The sequence below is a fragment of the Lycium ferocissimum genome, chromosome 7 (genome assembly GCF_029784015.1).
Source record: "Lycium ferocissimum isolate CSIRO_LF1 chromosome 7, AGI_CSIRO_Lferr_CH_V1, whole genome shotgun sequence".
Lineage (NCBI taxonomy): Eukaryota > Viridiplantae > Streptophyta > Magnoliopsida > Solanales > Solanaceae > Lycium > Lycium ferocissimum.
The window spans coordinates 30892244-30914254 of record NC_081348.1 but is presented as its reverse complement, the minus strand read 5'-3'; the positions used below and the strand labels follow the sequence as shown (position 1 = coordinate 30914254).

Genomic DNA, 22011 nt, shown 5'->3' with positions numbered 1-22011 from the left:
AGTGTAAAGAAAAAATACGAAAACTTACTTGCTTTATGTGAAAACATGAAGTTGGTGAGCAAGTTGATGATGCAGATATTGAAGGTAATTACTATATGTAATAATTAATTGTACATTTTTACAGATGTTGAGATTTTAATATGAATTTAAATGATCAAATTCTACAGATCTTCTTCTAGATGAGTTGGTTGTTGGCATTGATCTTTGGGGCATTTCTGCCAATAAGATCCCTACCCTGGATGACCTTGAATTGCCTCCATTTAATGAGTCTCAAATTGTAGAACTTGAAACCAAAACAAGTGTTCAACTGGACCATATGGACATTACACCTGAACTAGAAGCAAGAAACAGAAAACCTGGACCATATGGTAAATCACCATTCACTGGTTTTAGTTCAACTGGCAGCAGCACAAACATTGCGCCTACATACTTTCATATTAAACACCCATTCGCAAATTGCATTGGCTTTGCTATTGATATTGAATTGATCGCCGAATTTGAGGCTTGGGTGAAATCGAAAATGTCTAAAAGACGGGGGAAGAGGTTTGTACACCATATGTTGTTTATTGAACAATTATTTGACATTCTTTGAATTGATTATTCTACAATTCTAACACATCTGTCTTTTTTTGCAATGATGGAGTGTTCTCTGTGAAGGGCAATAAGATATTGAATCCTTATAATCTTGGAGTTGATAAAATTGACAAAATGGATTGGTTCTACAATATGATGACTACTGGAATATCTTGGGGAGATTTGGTACGTTGTCTCCAATATTTTCATGGCATTTTCATTTTTATGTGGTGTGGTGTGTATGCAATGTGGTGCTGATGGCTGTGTTCTTTTGTGTTTTGACATGTTTTAAATCTTTGAAATATATTTCCAACGGTAGGTCATGTTGATGTCATTATGTATTACCCGAGGAAAAAGGCTAAGTACGCGTGCGATGGCCCCGGGCCAAATAATGGAGTAAGATATGTAACAAGGTCAAAAGTCGAGGTTTACGCGTTTTTTTCAAGTCGTGGGTTGAGTTGATCCAAGCCTCAAGAACCACAAGGTAAGTAAGCAAAAGAATTTTGACCCCTAACATGATTATTACTCAAAACCTAGGGTTTACAACATAATTCTTCCCAAAGTGATTCAAGCTAGGGTTTGGGTGTTCTTCATTAGAAAAGTGATTTGTTAAACCTTGTTTAACAAATTAAGGTATGCTCTTTAAAAAACCTTATTTTGATGTATGTCTCCGAACATGATGTGGCACTCTTTTATCCGTGGATATAAGATTCTTGCAAAAATCGATTGGGATAAAGTGGATTATGTGATTATACCGATTAATGTAGGCACGAAATTTCATTGATGTTTTTGAACCGACTCTTTTTATCTATAAAAAACATTAGGTGTCTTTATGTCTATGATTCACTCTCATTGATAAATTAGGACATGAAAATCTTTGTAAAGTGCACACTCTTATTGATTGGAATGGATTACAAATATTGTTGAAAAACTGGCAATGATGATACCCCTCTTCTTCAATAGTATTGGATTTTATGGCAAAAGGGATGACATAGACTGGAAAAATGAACCAGCCTACATTGGGAAGGGAGTTTCTGATCCTTTGGATTATATGTTAATGCAAAACTTGCCAGAACAAGATCCTGCATCAAAGTATGTATTTTCTATTCTATGATATGTGATTTTTTTCATTTTTTTAACACTTGTTTATAGTTTTCATACACTTCTATCATCATTTTTTTTTCAGTGATTGTGGAGTCTATGTATGTGCATTTGCTGAATATATCAGTGATGGAATCTTCAATATCCCGAAGGCCACCTTCAATCATAATCTTCACCGTAGTAGGTTATCTTTGCATCGTCGCGTACGATTAACTTTTATGGGATTACGCAATGGCAAAAAAGCTCGAGGATGTTGAACTCCGGTGCTATTAGTGAGAGTGAAGTCATTGGATTTGTTACCGCAAAATTAGGTAGGCCAAAAGTTTGCAAGGAACCTGTACCATAGCGGAAAAAATTACCGAGACCTAAACAAAAAGTGAAAAACTAGTTTTTGGAGTTACTATTTTTTGGCTGGTTATGAGACATTGGTGACTGGTTTGTGCACAAATAGTTTTAGGTTGTAGTGTTTGATGGAAATATAGTAGTTGTTGGTGACTGGATCTATGTTAATAGTTTTTGGACTTACTGGTTATGCAAATATTTTGTAATCATCTTGCTTTGAATCTCTGAATTTTGTAATTGATACATCTTTGACACTTATTTATAGTTTTATCATTCAAGTTGTTTTTTCTTTCGGTTCGTGCTCTTCGTTTTTATTTTTATCGAAGTTATTTTTGAATGCTTGTATAGTGGGTGATCATACACTTTTTGCCGGATTTGTTACCGAAACACCATTATTTCATCGGGTGGGAAAACTAGTTTGTGATTTTGGAATGTTTGTGGATGGTTATAAAATGAGCAACGACTCTTTTGTAGTGTTTGATGGAAATAAAATGCTAAATTTTTCGAAAATCATGACATAGTATCACACACACCCCTTTACGTACATATTTCATACACTTTTTGCTAAATGGAAACACTATTATTTCATCGTTTTTGTAGTCAAGAGATCTCCCATGGAACTACTTTAATCATACGAGATTCTCTTTACATACATATTTCATACACCCTTTTACATACATGCTTCTGGTGTGATTTTACTTTCATGGTTGATAGTAGCTAATTCACCATCTCTGCTACCAAGTCCTACTCATAACTATGGGGAGAGAGAAGGAAAAAGTATACTTCACGTATGAGCTCAAAGACAGCTCTGTCATTGCAAAGGTAGTGATGCAAAGCAACTGAATTTCATGCTTTCAAGTTTAATGCGTTCATTCCCTCTAGGGTCATTGAACTACTTGAATGGAATTCCTTCCCACGCGTATTTAATGTCAAAGCTCAAAGTCATTTGATCCCTTTAAGGAGTGAGGGAGCAAAAGAGAGTAATGACATCGTACCCCATTCACTAATCATACTCAAACCATACAATATTCATACACTAAATCATACACTTTGCAGAGAAAATATAAGATTTAAAACTAGCCTCCTGGACTCAATATACTTGACTTCATACAGTATTCATACACTAATCATACAAATTGCAGAGAGAAAAAATAAGATCTTATTATAGCCAACAAAAACCAAAGAACATAATGTTGATATTCAAATTTCAATATTATCAGTATTAAAATTGTACTGAGTAATAAGTTTCTTGAGAAAAACACATCATAACATTGTCGACTATTAATTCCCCTGTGGAATATTGCTACAAGTCTTCTTATTGTGACCTTCTATACCACATCTGCTACATGTCACTGTTGATTTCTTGAATTTTCCCTCGTAGAATGGTTTCATTCTTTTGGTAGCTGGTCTTCCTGGTGGTCTTTTGTAATCTGGTGGCAACACAATCTCTTCCTTTACATTAATTGGTATATCCCATGTACTTTCGCATGGAAAAGGCTCAACTGGAATTGCATATGCATCCCGGAAATTCTTATTGCTGTAGTACGTCGAAGTATAATCCTCTCCATGTTGGTGCCTATGCACTATAGCAGCCATAGCATGCGTACAAGGTATCTCATCCAGTTGAAATCTTCCACAACTACACGTCCTAGCTTGAAGGCACACTCTGAACCTCTTAGCACCATCAGTGACTGTATGTAGGAATTCAGTGGAAGCTCGTACCTGCAATTAAAATTATATTCGTACAGGTAATTCATATATTACACTGTAAAAATATAACATATATACACATATTATACATATGACAGAAAAAAAGGAGGAGATAAGTCAACAGAAGGAAATCTTACAGTCATACGGCGTGCTAATACCCGATTATCCTTGATATTTTCTTGGTACTTTTCAGTAAGATCTGTGAATGTGTTCTTTGCTTCCTCGCTGTGTTTCGCATTCCATATTTCAACCAATTGCCTCATGAAATCCAGTAATTTTGCCACCGGCAGTTCTCGAGCTCTCACAGTAGCATTGTTTATTGATTCAGCTATGTTCGAAGTCAGTGTCCATGTTCTTTTTACTGTTGCATGTATCCGAGACCATCTATGATAACCAGTTTCCAGCAAATATCTACTAAGCTTCTTATCTATTTTGGCTACCCTTACCATGTATTGCTTAAACTCTTGATGGTGTATGCTTTAGCCATTGCAAAGTATAATTTCCTACCTGGTCTTCATTATTATGGCATTTCTTAAGTAAATTATTCCACAAATGCCAAATACATGCATAATGAGGCGGTCAAGTACAACTTCTCGCACTCGCATTCCATATACTATCATGCCTATCCGATACAAAACACATATTCTCCCTCTCACCATAAGCATACTTGAACCGCTCAAAGAACCATGTCCAAGATGAATCATTTTCAGAATCAACTATGGCATATGCAAGTGGCAGTATACTACCTGTTTCCATACACAAAGTATCAGTTATTAACTTTTAACCCCTTGGATTCAATGTACTTAAATTCATACATTATTCATACACTAATCATATATTTTGCAGACAAAAAAATATAAAATTTTATTATAGCCAACAAAAACTAACCTCCTGGACTCAATATACACTAATACACTAATACAATCAGTTTTTAGCTTTAAAACAAGAAGAAGATAAAACACTAACCTCCTGGATCCAATGTACAGGCTAATAGCATAGTCCCTTTATAAGTTGATTTAAGATGGGTGCCATCAACCACCACTATAGGCCTGCAATACTCCCATCCTCTAATACAAGCTTCCAATGCTACAAAGGTATACAAGAAACGGTCTTCCTCTATTTTCTTCAAACTTACAACCGATCCCGGATATGTTTTCTCTAAAATGTATAAGTAGGCTGGAATTTTACTGTATGAGTCGGTCGGGTCGCCTCGCAACATGACCATTTCCTTTTCCTTTGCTCTATAAGCTTGCATGTAGGTCATGGTTAAACCATGTTGTTTCTTCATGTCCCTAGCTATATCCTTTGGTGTGTATATTGTTTTTGGATCTTCGTACTTATCCATTATAATAGCGCCAACGACATTGGAAGTTGCTTGACGTTGTGAATAAATTCTATCCTTTAACAAGCATGTGTGGACATCACAAAAGTCTCTAATCTTGAAAAGCGCCGAATCATTTAGACTTGAGGACTTTAGAAACCATGAACAATTATCATCGGGGCATACAAGATGATAGTTGTTGATGAACAATAAATACACATCACATCGGAAACATTGAACAAATACAGTTTCATACACATATCATACAATATTCATACACCCAGAAACAATAATGTTTGTTCGTACCTTTGTGAACCAGACCGTTTCACCCGAAATTGAAAGTGCTTCATAAACGCATATTGCTTCATAACTTCAGAGAGTGTTTCTTTATCCTTGTAAACCTGTTGGTTCGCAACAAATTCATGTCGAGGGTCGCTTATTATTTCACTTGCAAAACTATCCAGTAACTCAACATCTCCACTGGAAGCCACATCAATCAGTTGAATCATATTCCCCATATACAAAGATTGAATATCCAAACCCCTTTTTATTGACCTGGAACTACTTTCGGAATTATTGAACTCAATATCCCAAACCCTTTTAAATGACCCGGAACTACTTTCAGCATGATGAACCTCGATTGCATCGATTTCTCTATCCTCCAATGTGATACATAAAGGAAACCTACTGAAGAAATCTTTATACTTTTTTTTTATCTAAATATACCCGGACGCCCATGTCGTTGTGTATGATCATTGGTGGGCATTGATCACTAACAATATATTTAATCATCATGGTTTGGAGTGTGGTATCTATCCCCAATTGAGCAGCAATTACAGAAATCAATCCACTATAATTCGAATTTGAATTGTACAGGATTCCTTCAATTTTGAAATCGACATATCTACCTGTAATAGAATATTCATACATGCTTCAATAAACAAATTTGTCTAAATTAAATCACTTCCATTCTACAACTACTTTTGGATTTCTGGATTTTTACAACTATTCATACACGATTTTTACAACTTTTATACACTATTCATACACGAATTTTTACACCCTTGTATCTGGATTTTTACAACTTTCATACACTATTCATACACGATTTACACAATTCAGACACGATTCACACCATTCTATAGAAACTACATTTATAACACTATTCATACACGATTTACACTATTCATACAACTTTCATACACGATTTTCAAACATAATGTGTTTGGAGTTCAAGTATATTCACCTGATGTGTTCCATCTCCCACTGTGTTGTATCATTATTGAATGATTTGTGCTATCCGCCATTGTTAGCAACATCCTAAACTACAGATTTACAGCGAAAATTTGTGTAATTCTACTGTCTATTTTGGTAATTTGTAAGTGTATCGATGTTGAATCATCCGTTTTTTCAATCAGAAATTGGTGCAAAACTGGTGAAATTGGTGCAAACTTCACACCGATTTTGAATCTCCTGTACGTATTTTGAACCCTAATTGATGAGAAGAGAATTTTGATTTGATTTTACGAGAGTGAATTTTGAAAAAACGAGAAGAGAAAAAGGAAAAAACGACATATTTTGGTTCCGTATTTTTTTTGGAAGAGGAGATACGCGCGTTTATTTGGTGGAAGCTCAGTTTTTTTCTTTTTAATTGTATTTATATAGGGTTTGTAATGTTATGTTCCGTAAATAAAAAACTATCATCACGTTTCGTAAATATTTGTTCTTAATAGGTATATATACGTAGTTGTTCCATTATTTACCCATTTGTGTCCTTTCCCCAAAAAGGAGACCCACGTTACTTTACACTTCTCCTACCATAAACTTTAGTTTGGTGTGCGGATGCAAAATCATTCGAGTGCATCAACACCCTCTTTACCTATGCCGCCACCCAACCCAGCAGTGCGGCATTGATGAACAACTTGGGACCACCATCCGCCAGTGCTGCAACTACATCCGTTGCGGAGGCAGATGGGGTAATTAATGCTAATGCAAAATTGCATTTTTCTAAATCTTTTGATCCACATATACTTTAATTTCGGACATCCTTTAATACTTTTATTTACATAACATAATGTTTTATCCTAATTTCTGGATACTCTCAAATAATTCATTGTTTGTTTGTTAGTACTTATTTGTTTCCAGCTTCCTTACTTTTCAACTTGTTGAATTTATGTACAGTATATTTCGAATCATGCCTCAAAGATTTAAATCAATGATGCCAGAAAAGACAATCCCCTTAATGTCAAAAGAAATTCAGAAGGTTGTTATTTATCATAAATTTTATATATACTCCCCCTTATTCTTTTTTAACTCAACTTTTAAATCACTCGCTTGGAGATTTGATCAAATTATACAAATTAGCATAGGCATATATATCAATAATCAAATACAATAAAATTAAAATAACATCAAAGAAAATAAAAATAAAATAAGACAAGTCTCATAATTTATTTATTTTTAAGAAACATACTTAAAGGAGTGGACTTGCATTGTCAATACACTTATGCTGGAGTAGATTAAAAAAAACTTAAAAAGTGCAAAGAAACGACAAACAAAATAGGCATTTGTCAAACATAGGGATAAATTAGCAATGGACTGTATATGTTGGTACAAATTGATTATAATATTCTTGTGACTTGTGAGACGCAGAGGAAGAAGCTACGCATGGGTAGATCAATATTGAGATTAAATGTATGTGATGTTTGAACTTATATTTTTTATCATTTTTCTATTTTAGAATTTTATCCTATTAATTTTTGCATTATATGTCTAAGGATTTCGGTATGGCATGATTTCTTTTTCTTTATTGATTTAGCTAAATTTGGTTAACATTTTTTCTCATATAAATGAAGTTGCATCTATTTAATGTTGTTTTCTAGTTTACATAATTTACTTTATTGTATACAATTCTTTTAATTGACGCTAATACACACGTGCAACGCACGTACGCTAAAACTAGTTTTATATAAAAAAAATGTGTCTTCCCTTTAAAAAGACCACTAAATAAATGAAACTAATAAATTTTGAATCCGGTAAATTAAACAGATCGTGTCACGATGAATTACAATCACGAACACAAAATCCATAATGTTCCAATTTTGAATAACCCATGCACGAAGACGTGCGCTTTATAAATGAACATTTGGACAACCTTTGACTAAATAAATTAAAAAGATCATAGTAAAGAATGAAGCATAACTGGGGAAAATGCATGATAGAATATTGTAAAGAATCATTAGAGAAAGAAATAAAACAAAAATGGGAAACAATTAAAATAAAGAGGAAAAGGGGGTGTTGTGCGTACTATAGGGTTAAAATTTGAAGATTTGGCTGGAGTGGCGGGATCCACTTTATTTTTATTCTCATAAATAAGTACAAAAAATATCCCCTTTAATAAGAACTCCTATAAACCTACGTAAGTAACCGTCACCTAATAAGAGCATTCCACGGCTTCAATTCCGAAAGAGATTTTGGTTTTGCTTATCAAAAATAAAAATCTCCATCTCTGTGACCATTCAGTACTTTTGAAAGTGAGGTTTTCCTATTATCTTCTACTCTAAATTGCTGCATTTTTGCTGAATTTTTTGTACTATGAATTACGGTTGTAGAATAGAATTACTGACACAATTTGAGCATTTGTTGTACTAGTAGTTGCAACTTGCAAATATTAGTATTAGTATGAAACGTCGGCGCAAATTGTCTGATAAACTTTGTGCAGTGGAGATTTCTGAGGATATCATAATCAACATATTGCATCATTTGCCTTCGAAATCTCTGGCAAAGTTTAAATGTGTATCCAAGCGTTGGCTAAAGTACATTTCTGATTCATCTCTGAGTTATAGTTGTCGTTCTAAACTATGGAGGCCTCAACCTTATCTAGTTGGTTTCTTTTATCAGGCTCGGGATACCTGTGAACCTTCGAAAATTCAGTTCTTCTTCTCGTCAGAAGAATCATCACTAGCTATTGATGACTGTTTAGATCAGTCAGTCACTTTTCTTGGCAGGACCGCGTATATTGTTGCATCGTCCAATGGTTTTCTACTTTGCAATAAGCAGAGGGTTTATTATGTTTATAATCCTGCGACGAGGCAGAGTGTGGCTCTTCCTAAAACTCAAAGCAAGATGAATGATCCAACTGTTGGATTTATTTGTAAGGTAGATGACCCTGATAAAGATGTCATTTCCTTTACTGTAATTCGATATTGGTTTTCACTGTCCAATGTAACAATTGAAAGTTTCACATCCGAGACAAATGTGTGGACTGTCAGTATAATTCTTGCTGTACCTCTTAGACCGTACTTTTCTAACTATATGAAATCAGCATCAGCTGGTGTTATCGACGGAGTATTCTGTTGGCTTGATCAAGGACCACAAATCACTGTTTATGATAGTGTGAACAAGAGTTTCTGGGCTTTGGAGTTTCCAGGAGAGATGGTACCGGCTATAGCCAATTATTTTCTCGGATTTTCAGGTGGGGATTTCTATTTTGCATCGTATGTTAAGACAGCTATAACAGTGTGGCAACTCAAGAGCAATATTCGTAGTCGAAATGCACTGTGGGTTAAGCAGTATGAAACGAATGTCGCGACTACAGTTCCTTTTGGACTTACAGGGTCTCTACATATTGAGGTGCAGAACATGGACATTCATCCTACTATTCCCAGCATCTTTTATTTGGATGTAAGAGGTAAGGTTATTTCTTATGACATGGAAACGGATATTCCAGAACTTGTGCATGATTTTGGAGAATATTGGTGGAGAACTAAACACTTCAAACTGTTTTCTTATGAGTGGCATCAATGGCCACGTCTTCTGTAGACTGTCAAGCTGGTGTTGTCTCTTAATTCTTCTAATAACATTTGTTGAGTATCCTATTTATTATGACTTAGATATAAATAAGTTTTATGGACTTCCCTCTTTTATTTCAGCTTCATCCTTGATCTTCTGTGCTATTTCATTATCTGGTTTTCAACTGTTTAAATTTTATTACTCGACATTTGAATAAATATACCCTGGTGGTATATATGAATATCTGTCTCCATGTATGGCTGTGGGCTAGCCAAAAGAATTAGTGATCTTTTGACCTTATTCCTCAGATACCTTTGAAGCGTAAAATCCAGAAGAAATTTTCTTCTAATAACTGCCGACCGCGACGCTGAATTCCTCTAAGATACAATATGATGGCATCGTCAGGATGTCAAATTAAGGATAAGAAAAGTGAAATTCTAATCATTGATATTTAAATGGATGATGAGGCAAAAGATGAATTACCTGCTAATATGGCCTTCACTCTCATCAAGTCCAGCTTCAAATGATATCCCCTGCTTCTATAGTGCTCTAAAAGGATCTGCAGAAAGTCAATTAGAAATGCAAATTTAACAATGTCAACGGCAATGCCAATCTTGACTCATATGTATCTGAGTGTCTTTCTGAACTACAGCTGTCTGTCACTAAACAAACCTCAACTTTTCTGTTACTTAGCATTTTCCTTACAAACAGTTTGCGCAAACACAATGTCTAGTCCTCCATTTAAGGATATATGATGAATCTGTAAGGATAGCTTGCTATATCTAATTGGGAATATAAGTACTCTCCCACATTGGTGGTGGAAGAGTTATATGTGACCCTTAAAAGTCCTTGTCACATTATGTACTTTGATAAGTATATACTCTTAAAGTGCGTAAGTAATTATATTATATATTAATGACTTGGACTTTGGACCTTGGGCACGAGTCGGGTCGGATCTTAAATTAAATATATTATTTTTATTTCTGTGACAGAAAATTAGTTTATTTGAATTTGAATTTTAAATTAAAATCTGAATAAACAGATGTGTCTGTTTACGAAATAAAAAGGTTATTAACTACGAAAGGCCTAATTTAAAATTAAAATTCAAATAAACTTTTTACGAAAAGGGTCTAATTTGATAAGGTGCCTTTTAGACCTTTTTTGAAAGGGTCTAATGGTTGCCTATATAAACAAGAATTCCCAATGAAGTAGTATAGAAAAATCTGCAAGTATATTTTGGCTTTGTTGTATCCTGAAGAGAATCGTTTGTGTTTCCCCAAAATCTGAATACGAGCGATAACTCTTTAAGGACAGTCGAATCTTCACGCCTCAAGACCGTTCTTTGTTTTATTTTCTGTTAATTTTTCTTTCAGAATACTGCAAAGGGAAGGTCACGGTTTGCAAAAGTCACATGTTGATCGCGAACTACCTCTGTGATCTGGTGATGCAAATTGAATTGAACAACCTTGTGAGATCTCATTGATGTACCTTTATATAAAAAAACATTGTCAGAATAACAACAGAAATTTTAGAGCAACGAGAGCGAGCTAGTTTATCTTGCAGCTGCCTTCCAAACACTGGGCTGACTTGCTGATACGTTTGTGTTCACAAATTCTGACGCCATGTTTAGTGAAAAGATAATAATTAGTGCTTCTGTGATGCAATGAAATGTCTTATAGGTGTTCCGCTCAAATATTGCCCTGTCTTTTTTGTTTAATGCTATAGACGGGTAAGTCTCTAAGATAATGATCTCCAGAAAGTCTGTGTCGTTCAAGTCAATTGAACCTCCAAGTTCATACTATTACTGGGTATGGCTAGAGAGGGTCAAAAAGGAATTGTGCTCGTTGAATTAGGTATAGAAAAAACTAAAATTTCTCTGCAAAACACCAGGAAAGGATATTTATTCCTTGCATTTTAGATATTTGAAACGACCCTGTGCAATAACTTCATAATAATATTTTGGTATGTATAAACTCTGACATGTTTGCTTATTTGGTATTCTCTTCTTTCTTTCTTTCTTTTTTTTTCTTTTTTCGGTTTTAACTTTTCCGCCACAATGATAACTGGCATGCTCAGTTGAATTACCAAGTTATACATTGCATTTGATCAATAAGATTTTGAGCCGTGAGTCTATTGGAAACAACCTCCGGGAAAAGTCTGCGTACACTCTACCCTCCCCATACCCATTATAGTGGGTATGTTGTTGTTGATCAATAAGATAGATTTTGGATTTCTCTTGCCATGGAATAAGGTTGAAATGGTCACATTAATTTCCGGAAAGAAAAAGGAAAAACAAAATAAGGGGCCTCTTCACCTCTAACTCATCTGCTAAAGCAAGTTAACGCCCAAAAAAGAAAACAATGGAAAAAGGAAGGATTAAGATGACCGATTCAAAAAGAGTGTACAACTGCTTATGCCCGGAAGAACCATCCCATTAGCACTCAAAAATAAAAATATGTTCCTTGAAAACTCAATCCGAATCAGAGGAATATTGAGTATAGGGCTTCAACGTCGTTACCATCTTAGACAGTACCTCTCCCATATCTTCCACTTCATCTTTACTAAAACCCCAGCTTTGGAGCAATGGTGCCCCAAGGGCTCCTCGTTCGATACCAAACCTCCGAAGATTTCCAAGTTTACTTTCCAAAAAGGGCAAAACAGCAGTGCTTGAACGTAATCTTGTCGCCATAGGAATGGAATGGACTTCAAGGGATCCCCTAGATGAAGAACCTGAAATCGCGGTTTCCAATAGCTCGCCGTGTTGGCCAACCCTATTGCCAAAGATCAAAGGGAAGGGCAAGGGTATAGGAAGAGGACAAGTTGAAGCGGATAGGTGTGAGAATTTAGGCCTTGTGACTGAATTGTCATAAGCAGCCTCAACTGCATCCTTAACTTCATTAATTGAGGCCCTTTGGTTTCCTGAAAATTACATGGAAAACTACAGTTAAACAGATCAAGTATCTCTGGAGTCTGGACAAGCTATAAACAAGAAGATGACAACAGAAAGGGGCCACTAGAACACACTGAAGAATCAAATATGCTTTTAACAGGTGGGCATTTATTCATCTCACTTTCACATGTTAAAGTTACAAGCTCCCTTTAGGAACTACTATTCTGTTTAGAGTAAAACATGTTGAAGTGCTTTGCTACCAAACATAATCCACTATTTAGGTTGGTTTTACCTTTGAGGTTTAGTCCTCATCACACACTGGAGCATCTCATCCAGTCTTTTCTTTGTTGTGTTCTGTCCATTGTCTCTAGACTTACAAGTGAAAAGCTCAATTTTCATGGGAGGGATTTGAAAGTTACATTTTAATCAGTAATTTTTCCAGTACTGTATCCTACTGTTCAAACCAGGTTAACTTCATGAAATTTACATATTGTGTTATAGCTTGAGCTGATGAAATCCAAAAGGAGATGAGGAAGCCAGTACGCATATCGTCAAACTATGTACCAAGATGTAAATAGGATCAGAAGATTGAAAAGCAAATGTTAAAAATAGAAGAAATATGCTAAAGATCACATCAAGTACCAGATGTAACTGCTCCGTGAATGTTCATAGTTTCCACTGCATGGAAATCTTCAACATCTTCTGCTACGTCCGGAGTTAAGGGCTGCAAGTTTCCGAGAAAGCACTGCTGAGCCCGGTCTCCTGGGGCAAAAGAGTTTCCAACATCAGGAGTGGAAGTAATTGCACAGTGACTTTAGAAAAATAAAATGCCAGAAAACGAAAGCATACCACTTAAAGAAGGTGCTGGCATGGCAATATCCAATATAGTTACCATGTTCTGCCTCGTTTGACCTGCTAACATTTGTACAATCCCATGCATATCCAGAGCACCAGACGTACAGATTGATTCTGCAGATGGCCCAGATAGGTTCATCCTCAAAGGGAGACTAAATGAGTGCATTGCAGACGCATACACTGCACTGGAGTGGTAAGGCTTTTCGTCTTTAATGCTGAGAAACTGGGAAGCCCTACCTAGATAGTTACATATATGCAAGTATCAGCCACGTGAACTCATATTCAGATAAGAGATTAAAATATGAGAAGCATACAGAGTAAGAGGTCATAAGATTCAGTTACAGAAGTTAACAACCTGCACCAATTACTAGAAAAGACAAAGGTAGACAAACAAGACACAAGTTCATACATGCGAAGAAAGACTTTACCAACTATACAACACCCACCAGTTTTATGATCCAGTGAATGAACTGGTAAAAGAAAACACATGATTTCCTAACTTTTTGCTGTTAAATATACAAGTTTTAACACCCATGCTTTCGCTCAACAATTATTGAATCCCCAGTTCATTTCAAGTACATAGGATTTACATAGTTAACTAGAGAATAGCAGTACTTACTTCCACTTAGGGAGGGCAAACCAACAGGGATAATTAATTTACATAGCTCTGACAGCTTTGAAAATGAGACTGCATCGTGAAGATTACGGGAGATAGCTTGCTTGCGGCCTTTGGGTTCCATGTGCAAGCTAGGATTACGTGCATTATATAGTAAAACTGGGACATTTGGGTACTCATCTGCAATGCTTTCCAGGAACATTGCGGATACACCAGAAAACCCTCCAGAGTCATCCACAATGCATTGGATCCCCTGTCACAGACAGAATAAAAAATTAACTCCTCTTTCCGAGAACACACAAGTGCAGGTGAAATGATTTTTGTTTAGGCATTTATACAGAAATACATATTAGGCAGTAAAGGAAGATAAAACCAGTTGAGTCCAAAAAGAGCACAAGATTCAAGATCTCAGAAAGCAAGGGGGAGAATACAAAGTCGCATTACTGGTATCAGGCTGAAAGAGTTGATACTCAAACTGCTATAACGGAACTGTTGAAGACCAGATGAACTTATAAGGTTATTAAGTCAGTAAACCAATCTGACAAAGGATAAGATATTATGGCAGTATTGTGAAGCTGCCCCCAGGGCTTTGGTTCAACAGTAAGGACACAACACATGAAATGTGGGCTTGTCCCACATCACGGTTTCAAAACCCATGGACAAAAAGTCTGGTATTTAAGTTTGGAGGAGGGTATAGGGGCGGACCATATTCCCCGGAGTTTTGAACCTGCTGATACCTCACAAAGCAAGGTATGCAGGTGATTTCAATGATATCAAAAAATAAAAGTCCCGTGAAAGAGAACGGGACTAAATTGGCTTATAAGTTGGCTTATAAGCTGTATTGACATTAAAGTCAGTGAGGACAAAGTTCAAAGCGTCAAAACAGAAACTTACTAAGACAAACAGCTTTAAGCTATAAGCCAATCAAACGCAATGCTGTCAAACATGTATAGAAAATAGTAATATTATCTTACTGGGAAGAATCAGAATCATTAGACGGAACAAAATTTAGGTGGGTGATCTGCCTACAAACCTGAGGAGATTTATGAACAACAATTAGCCAACCAGATGAAATAGAAGTCTAGAGATTTCAATCACAAGTACCTGAATATGATCACATTCTTCAATGAAAAAGCGAAGTCTGTCATCTATTTCTTCACCATGTTGATACCCACAAAATGCCTCCTTCCCGAGTCCATAGTTATCGAAATCCTGAATATCTGCCCATAATCCACTTACTTCATACAAACTCTGTGGATGATAGTGCACTTTTGAAAAATCTGTCCAATATTGAACATCACTTTCCAAACATTCAACGATATCCTTATCTTGAATTTCTGCCTGAGAATTGTTGTTCACATTGTCTAAATCATTAGCTCTGCCCATGCTCTCCTGTCCTTCCTTGCTTAAGCTTTGCAAGAAGAGATTCCTTTTAAAAGGTTCAGATGTTTGAGTTGTGACTCTACCCTTCCTGCACATTTGTCTGGAGATTTTCATTCATATAGTTCCACTCAAACTTATGTATATCATATTAGTAAAGCAAACCTCCCCCTCCCCTCCCCTCACACACACACACCCCCCCCCCCCCCCCCCCACCCCCGCCCCGAAATATACCTCCAACATCACAAGTAATGTAGGATATGTAAATGTCTAGTTGGATTTTATTGGTTTTTTGATAAAGGGGCGTTTTTTATACTGATTTTGCATCTCCCAGATGAGGAGTAGGAGGAGAAGACGTGTCGCTGTTGTTGATCTAGGAACTTAAATATCCTTCTTATATTGAAGCCATGAGGGTCTTCAGTCAGTATCTAAGAAGACGAATGACCAAGGATTGGGGCATGGGCATTGTCGTTGTTGTTGTTAATCTAGGAACTTATTAAAATATCCTTCTTATGTTGTAGCCATGAGGGTCTCCCGTCGTTATCTAGGAACCATTCTAATTTTGTAATGCTTCAACTGTAATCATTCCAAGTAATTTCTGTAATCTCACCCCTAGTTTCACCAACTTGGCTGCCAATTTATCACTTTGTCATGTCATGAAAGAGTTGTCCACTTAAAGATAAAAGCATGTGACTCATAAGGTGCAAGCTATCTTTCTAGACTTTTAAATTTCAACCTATTCTATATGAAGCAGGCCTACATATAAACATTCTAAACCAATCTGTTTACCTCCTCTCAACTCTTTGATTCACAACCACTTCAACAACAAAAGGAGCTTTCAAGTAATTCCCACTCCACTCTCACCTCTAGCTCGATCTTAGACAATTAAATAAACTATCTGACTAATTTCTCTGAGCAAAACGGCGCTTATCAACTTTTTTTCAAGAAAACACAGCATTCCGGGAATTAACTGCTAATTGCAAGGCATTAAATAATTCATAAGAATATTCTGTAAAGCTCAAACTTGTCTGTTGAAACTGTAAGAGAAACAAACTGGAATGGTCACCAAAAATCCCAGTGAGCTGTTCAGTATAACTAATCAGAATCAATTTTCACTCGATCTGCAGTGCGGAATGCATTATTATCAGCAAACAAGTTGCAGAAAAGGCGACGAATGTTTGGTGCTTCCTGCATAAGGAACACAGGAGAGGACACGGACCATCCTGCTTCATTGCAGGATAGCCGCGAGATTTAGAACATTGTATTCTTTTTGTTCAACATAGCACGGGTGATACTAAGGACAACAAAAGAGGCAATCACGCGTTGGAGATTAAAGATTGTTCCAGAAAAATGAGATGGATGTAAAGAGTCTTAAAAGAACATTTTTTATTTTACTCGTACATTTCTTGCAAAGAGATATTCTTTTTCTTTTTTTTTCCATATATAGATAAAGTAATAAGTTTATCAATGTGGGGAAGCCCCGATATACGGAGAAGAGAAAATTCTCGTATGTGTAGATAGTTGGAATTAATTGATAGATGAATGTGGTTGCTTGTCGAAGAGGGTATTTGACCTTCAGAATCAGAAGTAGACTGTTGCAATGATTTGTCACCAAACTGGACTGGTGAATACATATTAGACTTAAAGGTTTGCCTAACATGAGCAGTATCTTAAAAGTAATTACCAAATTAAACTTCTGCAATGATCAGGATCATTGAAGGCATAAGCAAATTCCATGAATTACACTTAAACACCAGGAATGATATATTTCAAGGTAGTAATCAAAAGCAGAAGGCCCCTTTATCATATAATGCCATTGATTTATGGATATAAGACTCAGGGATGCTGAAACAGTTACATGCAATTACACTTTAATTGTTGTAACAATCATTTCCAAAGCAATATCAGCAAGCAGTAAGAATGTGTGAATCAATCTTATTCAAGAAAAAAAGAATGTGTGAATCAATTGGCGCACTTATTAAGGAAAGAGATGTAACAAAACAGCTGCAAGTCTAAACCCCTTGTTTGTGTTGCATTTATCTTTCTATTGAACTATTTCTTCTCCTTTATCTTTCTATTGAACTATTTCTTCCTCTATGTTTAGACAGGGAGAATAGGATGAGCGGGAGAACATGTTACTCCTTACTCACTTTGTGGCATATTATTAAACACAGAGTAACGGATCAAACGACATAGAGATTTAGAGTCTCACCATGTCATGACATCCAAGATTTTGGCTGGGATTTGATTGTACAACGATCCACGTGAACTCACAGATCCAAGGGACCCTATTATGTCACAAATGTGCAAAAGACCATCCGTCAGATCAACTAACTGATTGAGGACCTATATATTCTCGAGCATAATATGAAAATATATCGTTTTCTCCCTCTGCTTGTCGGTTTCACAAATTGGTGACAGCAGAACGATCCATAAATTAGGTAAGAATGTGATAGGGCCTTGTAGTTGTTCAAGTCATGAGATGACATATTGTGCATATCTATTCACGGAGAACAGGTTCCTTTGGTCAACAGATGAGTAGTTAAGATGACATAAGTAAAGTAGACTTGAGGTTTAAGCCTATGCAATAATAATTTGAATATTGTATACATGCTATAGCAGAAAAATACAAGCAATGCATTTTCTGGCTTGACCAACTCTTCAATCATAAGCTGCTCATTTCTTAAGAACATAATAGTTAAGCTACCTAAGGTGTAAGTCTGCGGCAAAAGTGTAAAAACAAAAAATAAGAAAACAGATCGAGTTCACCAAACCTATAAGTTAACTGCTATATAATATGCATACAAGCTAACTGCTAAATATTCTAGTGTAGAAGATATGGAGGTACAACTTCCTAAGAGATCTGTATACTGAAACTAGCTTGAGGCCCAACATACTCTGATTCCCAACTGGAACAATAGGCAGTACCAAGTAGATTAATATAGTTCCAAGACAACACTATAAAATAAACCCCAAATCATGGTGCTTAAGAAAAACAGATCTTTGTGCCAACATAATATACCTTGAAAGTTTACTGAGACCATTCGAGGGGTGTATGTAAGGAGGCCCTACATGCAAAAATGTGTGAGAGTAACTCTAAGATATAATATAGCTATATAGCAAAGACAAAATCCACTTTAGAGTTTATGATCAGATAACTCACTTGCTGAGTTTCACCAGTACGATACAACACATCCATATCAAGACTGTGATTTTTGAATACTTGATCACTTTCAGGGCTTTCAGCCAATCCAAGTAATTCATCCTTCAAAAGTCCAATATTAAGTAAGGTATATTAGTCAGCAGAATCAGTAGTATTTCACCAACTTGCAGCCTATTATCTGAATTACAACCAAGTATTAGGAACATATTCAACTAGTCCAGTGGGAACTTATTCAAGAAAAGAGAGTGTGTGTGTTTGTGTGTGTGTGTGTGTGGGGGGGTGGGGGGTGGGGGGGGGGGGGGAGGAAGGAGATGAAAAGATTAACAAAATCAGCAACCTGAAAGATAAGAGAGCATCCACTTTAACTCAAACTCAGCAGGTGGAGGTATAATCAAAATCCATATCCTTTGTTAAGCAATTAATGTGGTGCTTCACAAAGACACAAACTACTGAAACCAGGTGTCTGACTTAATGATTTTGTAATTTAACTCATCAGACATGGTATCACAAACAATGATCACAGGGAAAAAAACTTCATATAATCCCTTGAAATTTTTGTTTCATTTTGTTCTTTTCTTTCTTTTTCGGGTCCCACATTATTCTTTCTGTAATGCCCATAGCTGTAGCTAGACCAAAATACTACATGGAAGAGAAAATAATTACACAAAAGCAAAAAGCCCTCAACCAGCAGCAAGCTCGGGGGAGCAAAAGATCATAGCAGCCCTCGCAACATTCTAAATTTTGCAAAAACTCATCTTAAAATTGCAAAGCTCCTATCAGCCATTGAATTCATCATGGTAAGGAAAAACAATGCATTTTGTATGAAATAACTCACCTTAAAATTGCAAAAACAGAACCTTTGAGGAATTCACTACCTTGGCTGAATAACATTCAAAACCCCTCAAAACCCCTTTCACAGGATACCCTATTCCGTTTCACAAACTAAAAAAAAAATCCAACACAAATTGCCAAATTTATCAGCGAAATAAATGAACTACTACATAACAGTTTCATAACAAGCAGTACACATGCTGAAAGTAAACAAAAGATGCAAGAAAGGACTGTCTTGAACTCAACTTCTGTTTAAAACAAGAAAATGGTCATTCGATAAACCTACATACTTAACTAACCATAACAGCTAAACAGAACTAAGCTGCTTCTTAGATGCTTAGCAGTAAAAGGGGTATACCTGGAAGTTCCAGAAGTGAGAGCCAATGAAGTTGGCATAATTCCCAACTTGAATAGTAACGATTTCTCTCATATCTGCAAAGGAACAACAAATCTTTAACCAAAATCACTGACAGAAAAAAAGGCAAGGAAGTGGCACACGAAATAGGAAGACAGGGAAAAGCCCACCCTATATTTTTCCCAAATATATGTATAATGCATTTAGAGAACGACTTACAGTACAAAATAAATTGAAAAATAGTGAAAATTATCCTAGAGGCGTGATTTGTCTTATATTTGTCACTCGTTAACCTATTTGCCTTTGATCATAAAAATAATTTATTTTTGTCTCAAATATACCTTTAGACAAATAAAAAGGTTCAAATATGCTTATCTACTAAGCCGCATAGAAGCATATTTAATTTGTACTGATTCAATTGTTCGAAATATACTTGAACCTTCATTTCTCAAGTGCATACTTCAAATTATATTGTTTATATTTTAATTCATGGCGTAAGTCAGTAAGTAACTTACGATGTAATATATAGTAGTTTTTCTGATAATTCATTCACGGTGTAAGTAATGACTGGTGCTACTTTTACCATTCAAGAACGACAAATTTTCTCTAATAAACAAGAGGAAGGGATAAATTTAATTAGAAAGCAATCAACTTATCAGTTATCAACATGTCGATAATAGAATTGTACTTAATTCTGAGTAAATAAAAGAGAGAAAGGCACGTGTTTTGTCCCAAATGATAATCTAAAATTATATTAGTGTTATTATATGTAGGTCAATTGACCAAATTATTTTAAAGTGTTATATCTCATTTTGTATACTTATATTTGTTGTTTGATTAATCGTCGTTTAAGATTTGATTTGTTGTTATTTCGATCCCAACAATTTTAAATTAAGCTTTGTCATCCTCGATAATGACAATTATGTTTAATTTCAAACTCATTGGAATCAGTTATATGAACTATTATTATTTATCTATTTCTTTTGAATTCGATCAACTCCAATATTCAATAATTTGGATTCTCTGGCATAAAGTTTGTGAAAAGGAAATATGCCCGAATTTAATTATTCTTGTAGGGTTTAATACTTGCCTCAAAATGAATGGGATCTGGGAAGCATATTCTTAAAACCAAATCTCTGTGATAAGCAGCAAGTAATCAATAAGAAAAATGAATCCTAGAAGTAAGCCAAAGGGCTCATCATTTTGGCATGAGATTGCTTCAGCTTTTATCTAACATGCAAATGCAATTGTCCTTGGCGTAACAGCAACATCTTATTAGTGTTTGAATGGTTAATCTCCACTCTCTAATCTCTATCCTCCTTTGGAGTGGCGTGTGCTTTTGTTGATTTATAATATTGAATGCTTACTTTTAAAAAGAATTAATTAAAATAAACCAAGAAAATTTATTTTTTGTACTTATCTTAGGGGTCACAAAATAAAAGATTACTACATTTTTCATGACAATTAGTGTCATAAGAAGTGAAACTTGCAACCACTTGATTGGCGAACTCCCTTTATATAGTTTCCTCACGTCTTTGTTGATTTACATTTGAGATGAAAGATATATGAATGAATAAAAGAAACAAATACACATCTTGAGTTCGATGTTGATCTAAAAAAACTAATTTCGTCTTTCTTTTTTTCTTTCGGTCACTTGTGTCATTTCTTTTTAATGTATTTAGTTTAGTAGGAAAGGCGCGTTATTTTTTAAAGACGTATGATTTATAACGGACTTAATGTAATTTAACGAACCATAAATTTCAATAAAGTTTCATTGTATGTCTCTTTAATTATCTATAATCTTTTGTAATTGTAGCAAATGGTAATTTATTGTCTACACCGTATCATGAGGAATCAAGATATTTTGTAATATCTTGTCATAATTATTATTTATGAATCAAGATATTTTGTTATATCTTGGCATAACTGCTATAGTTAATGTGAAAATAACCTTTCTTAACTGTGGTGAATTGTAATTAAACTTTGCTTACTGATGGCGTGACAGTTAATTATGGTCCTTGTTAAAGTTATGCGACACTTTTTACATTTGGTATCATTTTATGTTAATATTTATTAGTTTCAT

The 22011-nt window shown here is 35.4% G+C and overlaps 2 protein-coding genes across 3 annotated transcripts; one reads left to right on the top strand and one right to left on the bottom strand.

Annotated features, from left to right (window-relative positions):
• Nucleotides 1–8038: 8038 nt before the first annotated feature.
• Nucleotides 8039–10047, top strand: LOC132062704 (F-box protein At2g40925-like). Its single transcript, XM_059455226.1, has one exon. The coding sequence runs from the start codon at nt 8729–8731 to the stop codon at nt 9866–9868; it is 1140 nt and encodes a 379-aa protein (XP_059311209.1). The 5' UTR covers nt 8039–8728; the 3' UTR covers nt 9869–10047.
• Nucleotides 10048–12199: 2152 nt separating this feature from the next.
• LOC132064330 (uncharacterized) lies at nt 12200–20091 on the bottom strand. 2 transcript variants are annotated; one of them, XM_059457278.1, is made up of 9 exons: nt 19932–20091; nt 18743–18844; nt 18602–18647; nt 17792–17867; nt 15304–15670; nt 14203–14452; nt 13578–13820; nt 13371–13490; nt 12200–12757 (listed from the first exon to the last, which is right to left on the bottom strand). In XM_059457278.1, the coding sequence occupies exons 1-9, from the start codon at nt 20001–20003 to the stop codon at nt 12309–12311; spliced, it is 1725 nt and encodes a 574-aa protein (XP_059313261.1). In that variant the 5' UTR covers nt 20004–20091; the 3' UTR covers nt 12200–12308. The 2 variants fall into 2 exon arrangements, with proteins under 2 accessions (XP_059313261.1, XP_059313262.1); XM_059457279.1 differs by lacking the exons at nt 18743–18844; nt 19932–20091 and having other exon boundaries at nt 15304–15682.
• Nucleotides 20092–22011: the final 1920 nt, after the last annotated feature.

What these genes read in the sequence shown, in the direction of transcription:
- LOC132062704 (XM_059455226.1), top strand. Translation starts at nt 8,729, where the DNA reads ATGAAACGTCGGCGCAAATTGTCTGATAAACTTTGTGCAGTGGAGATT.
- LOC132064330 (XM_059457278.1), bottom strand. Translation starts at nt 20,003, where the DNA reads ATGAGAGAAATCGTTACTATTCAAGTTGGGAATTATGCCAACTTCATT. An exon ending in TTTGCCCTCCCTAAGTGGAA is followed by an intron (nt 13,821 to 14,202) that starts GTAAGTACTGCT and finishes GTAACTATCTAG; the next exon opens with GTAGGGCTTCCCAGTTTCTC. An exon ending in TCACGGAGCAGTTACATCTG is followed by an intron (nt 12,758 to 13,370) that starts GTACTTGATGTG and finishes TGTAATTTTCAG; the next exon opens with GAAACCAAAGGGCCTCAATT.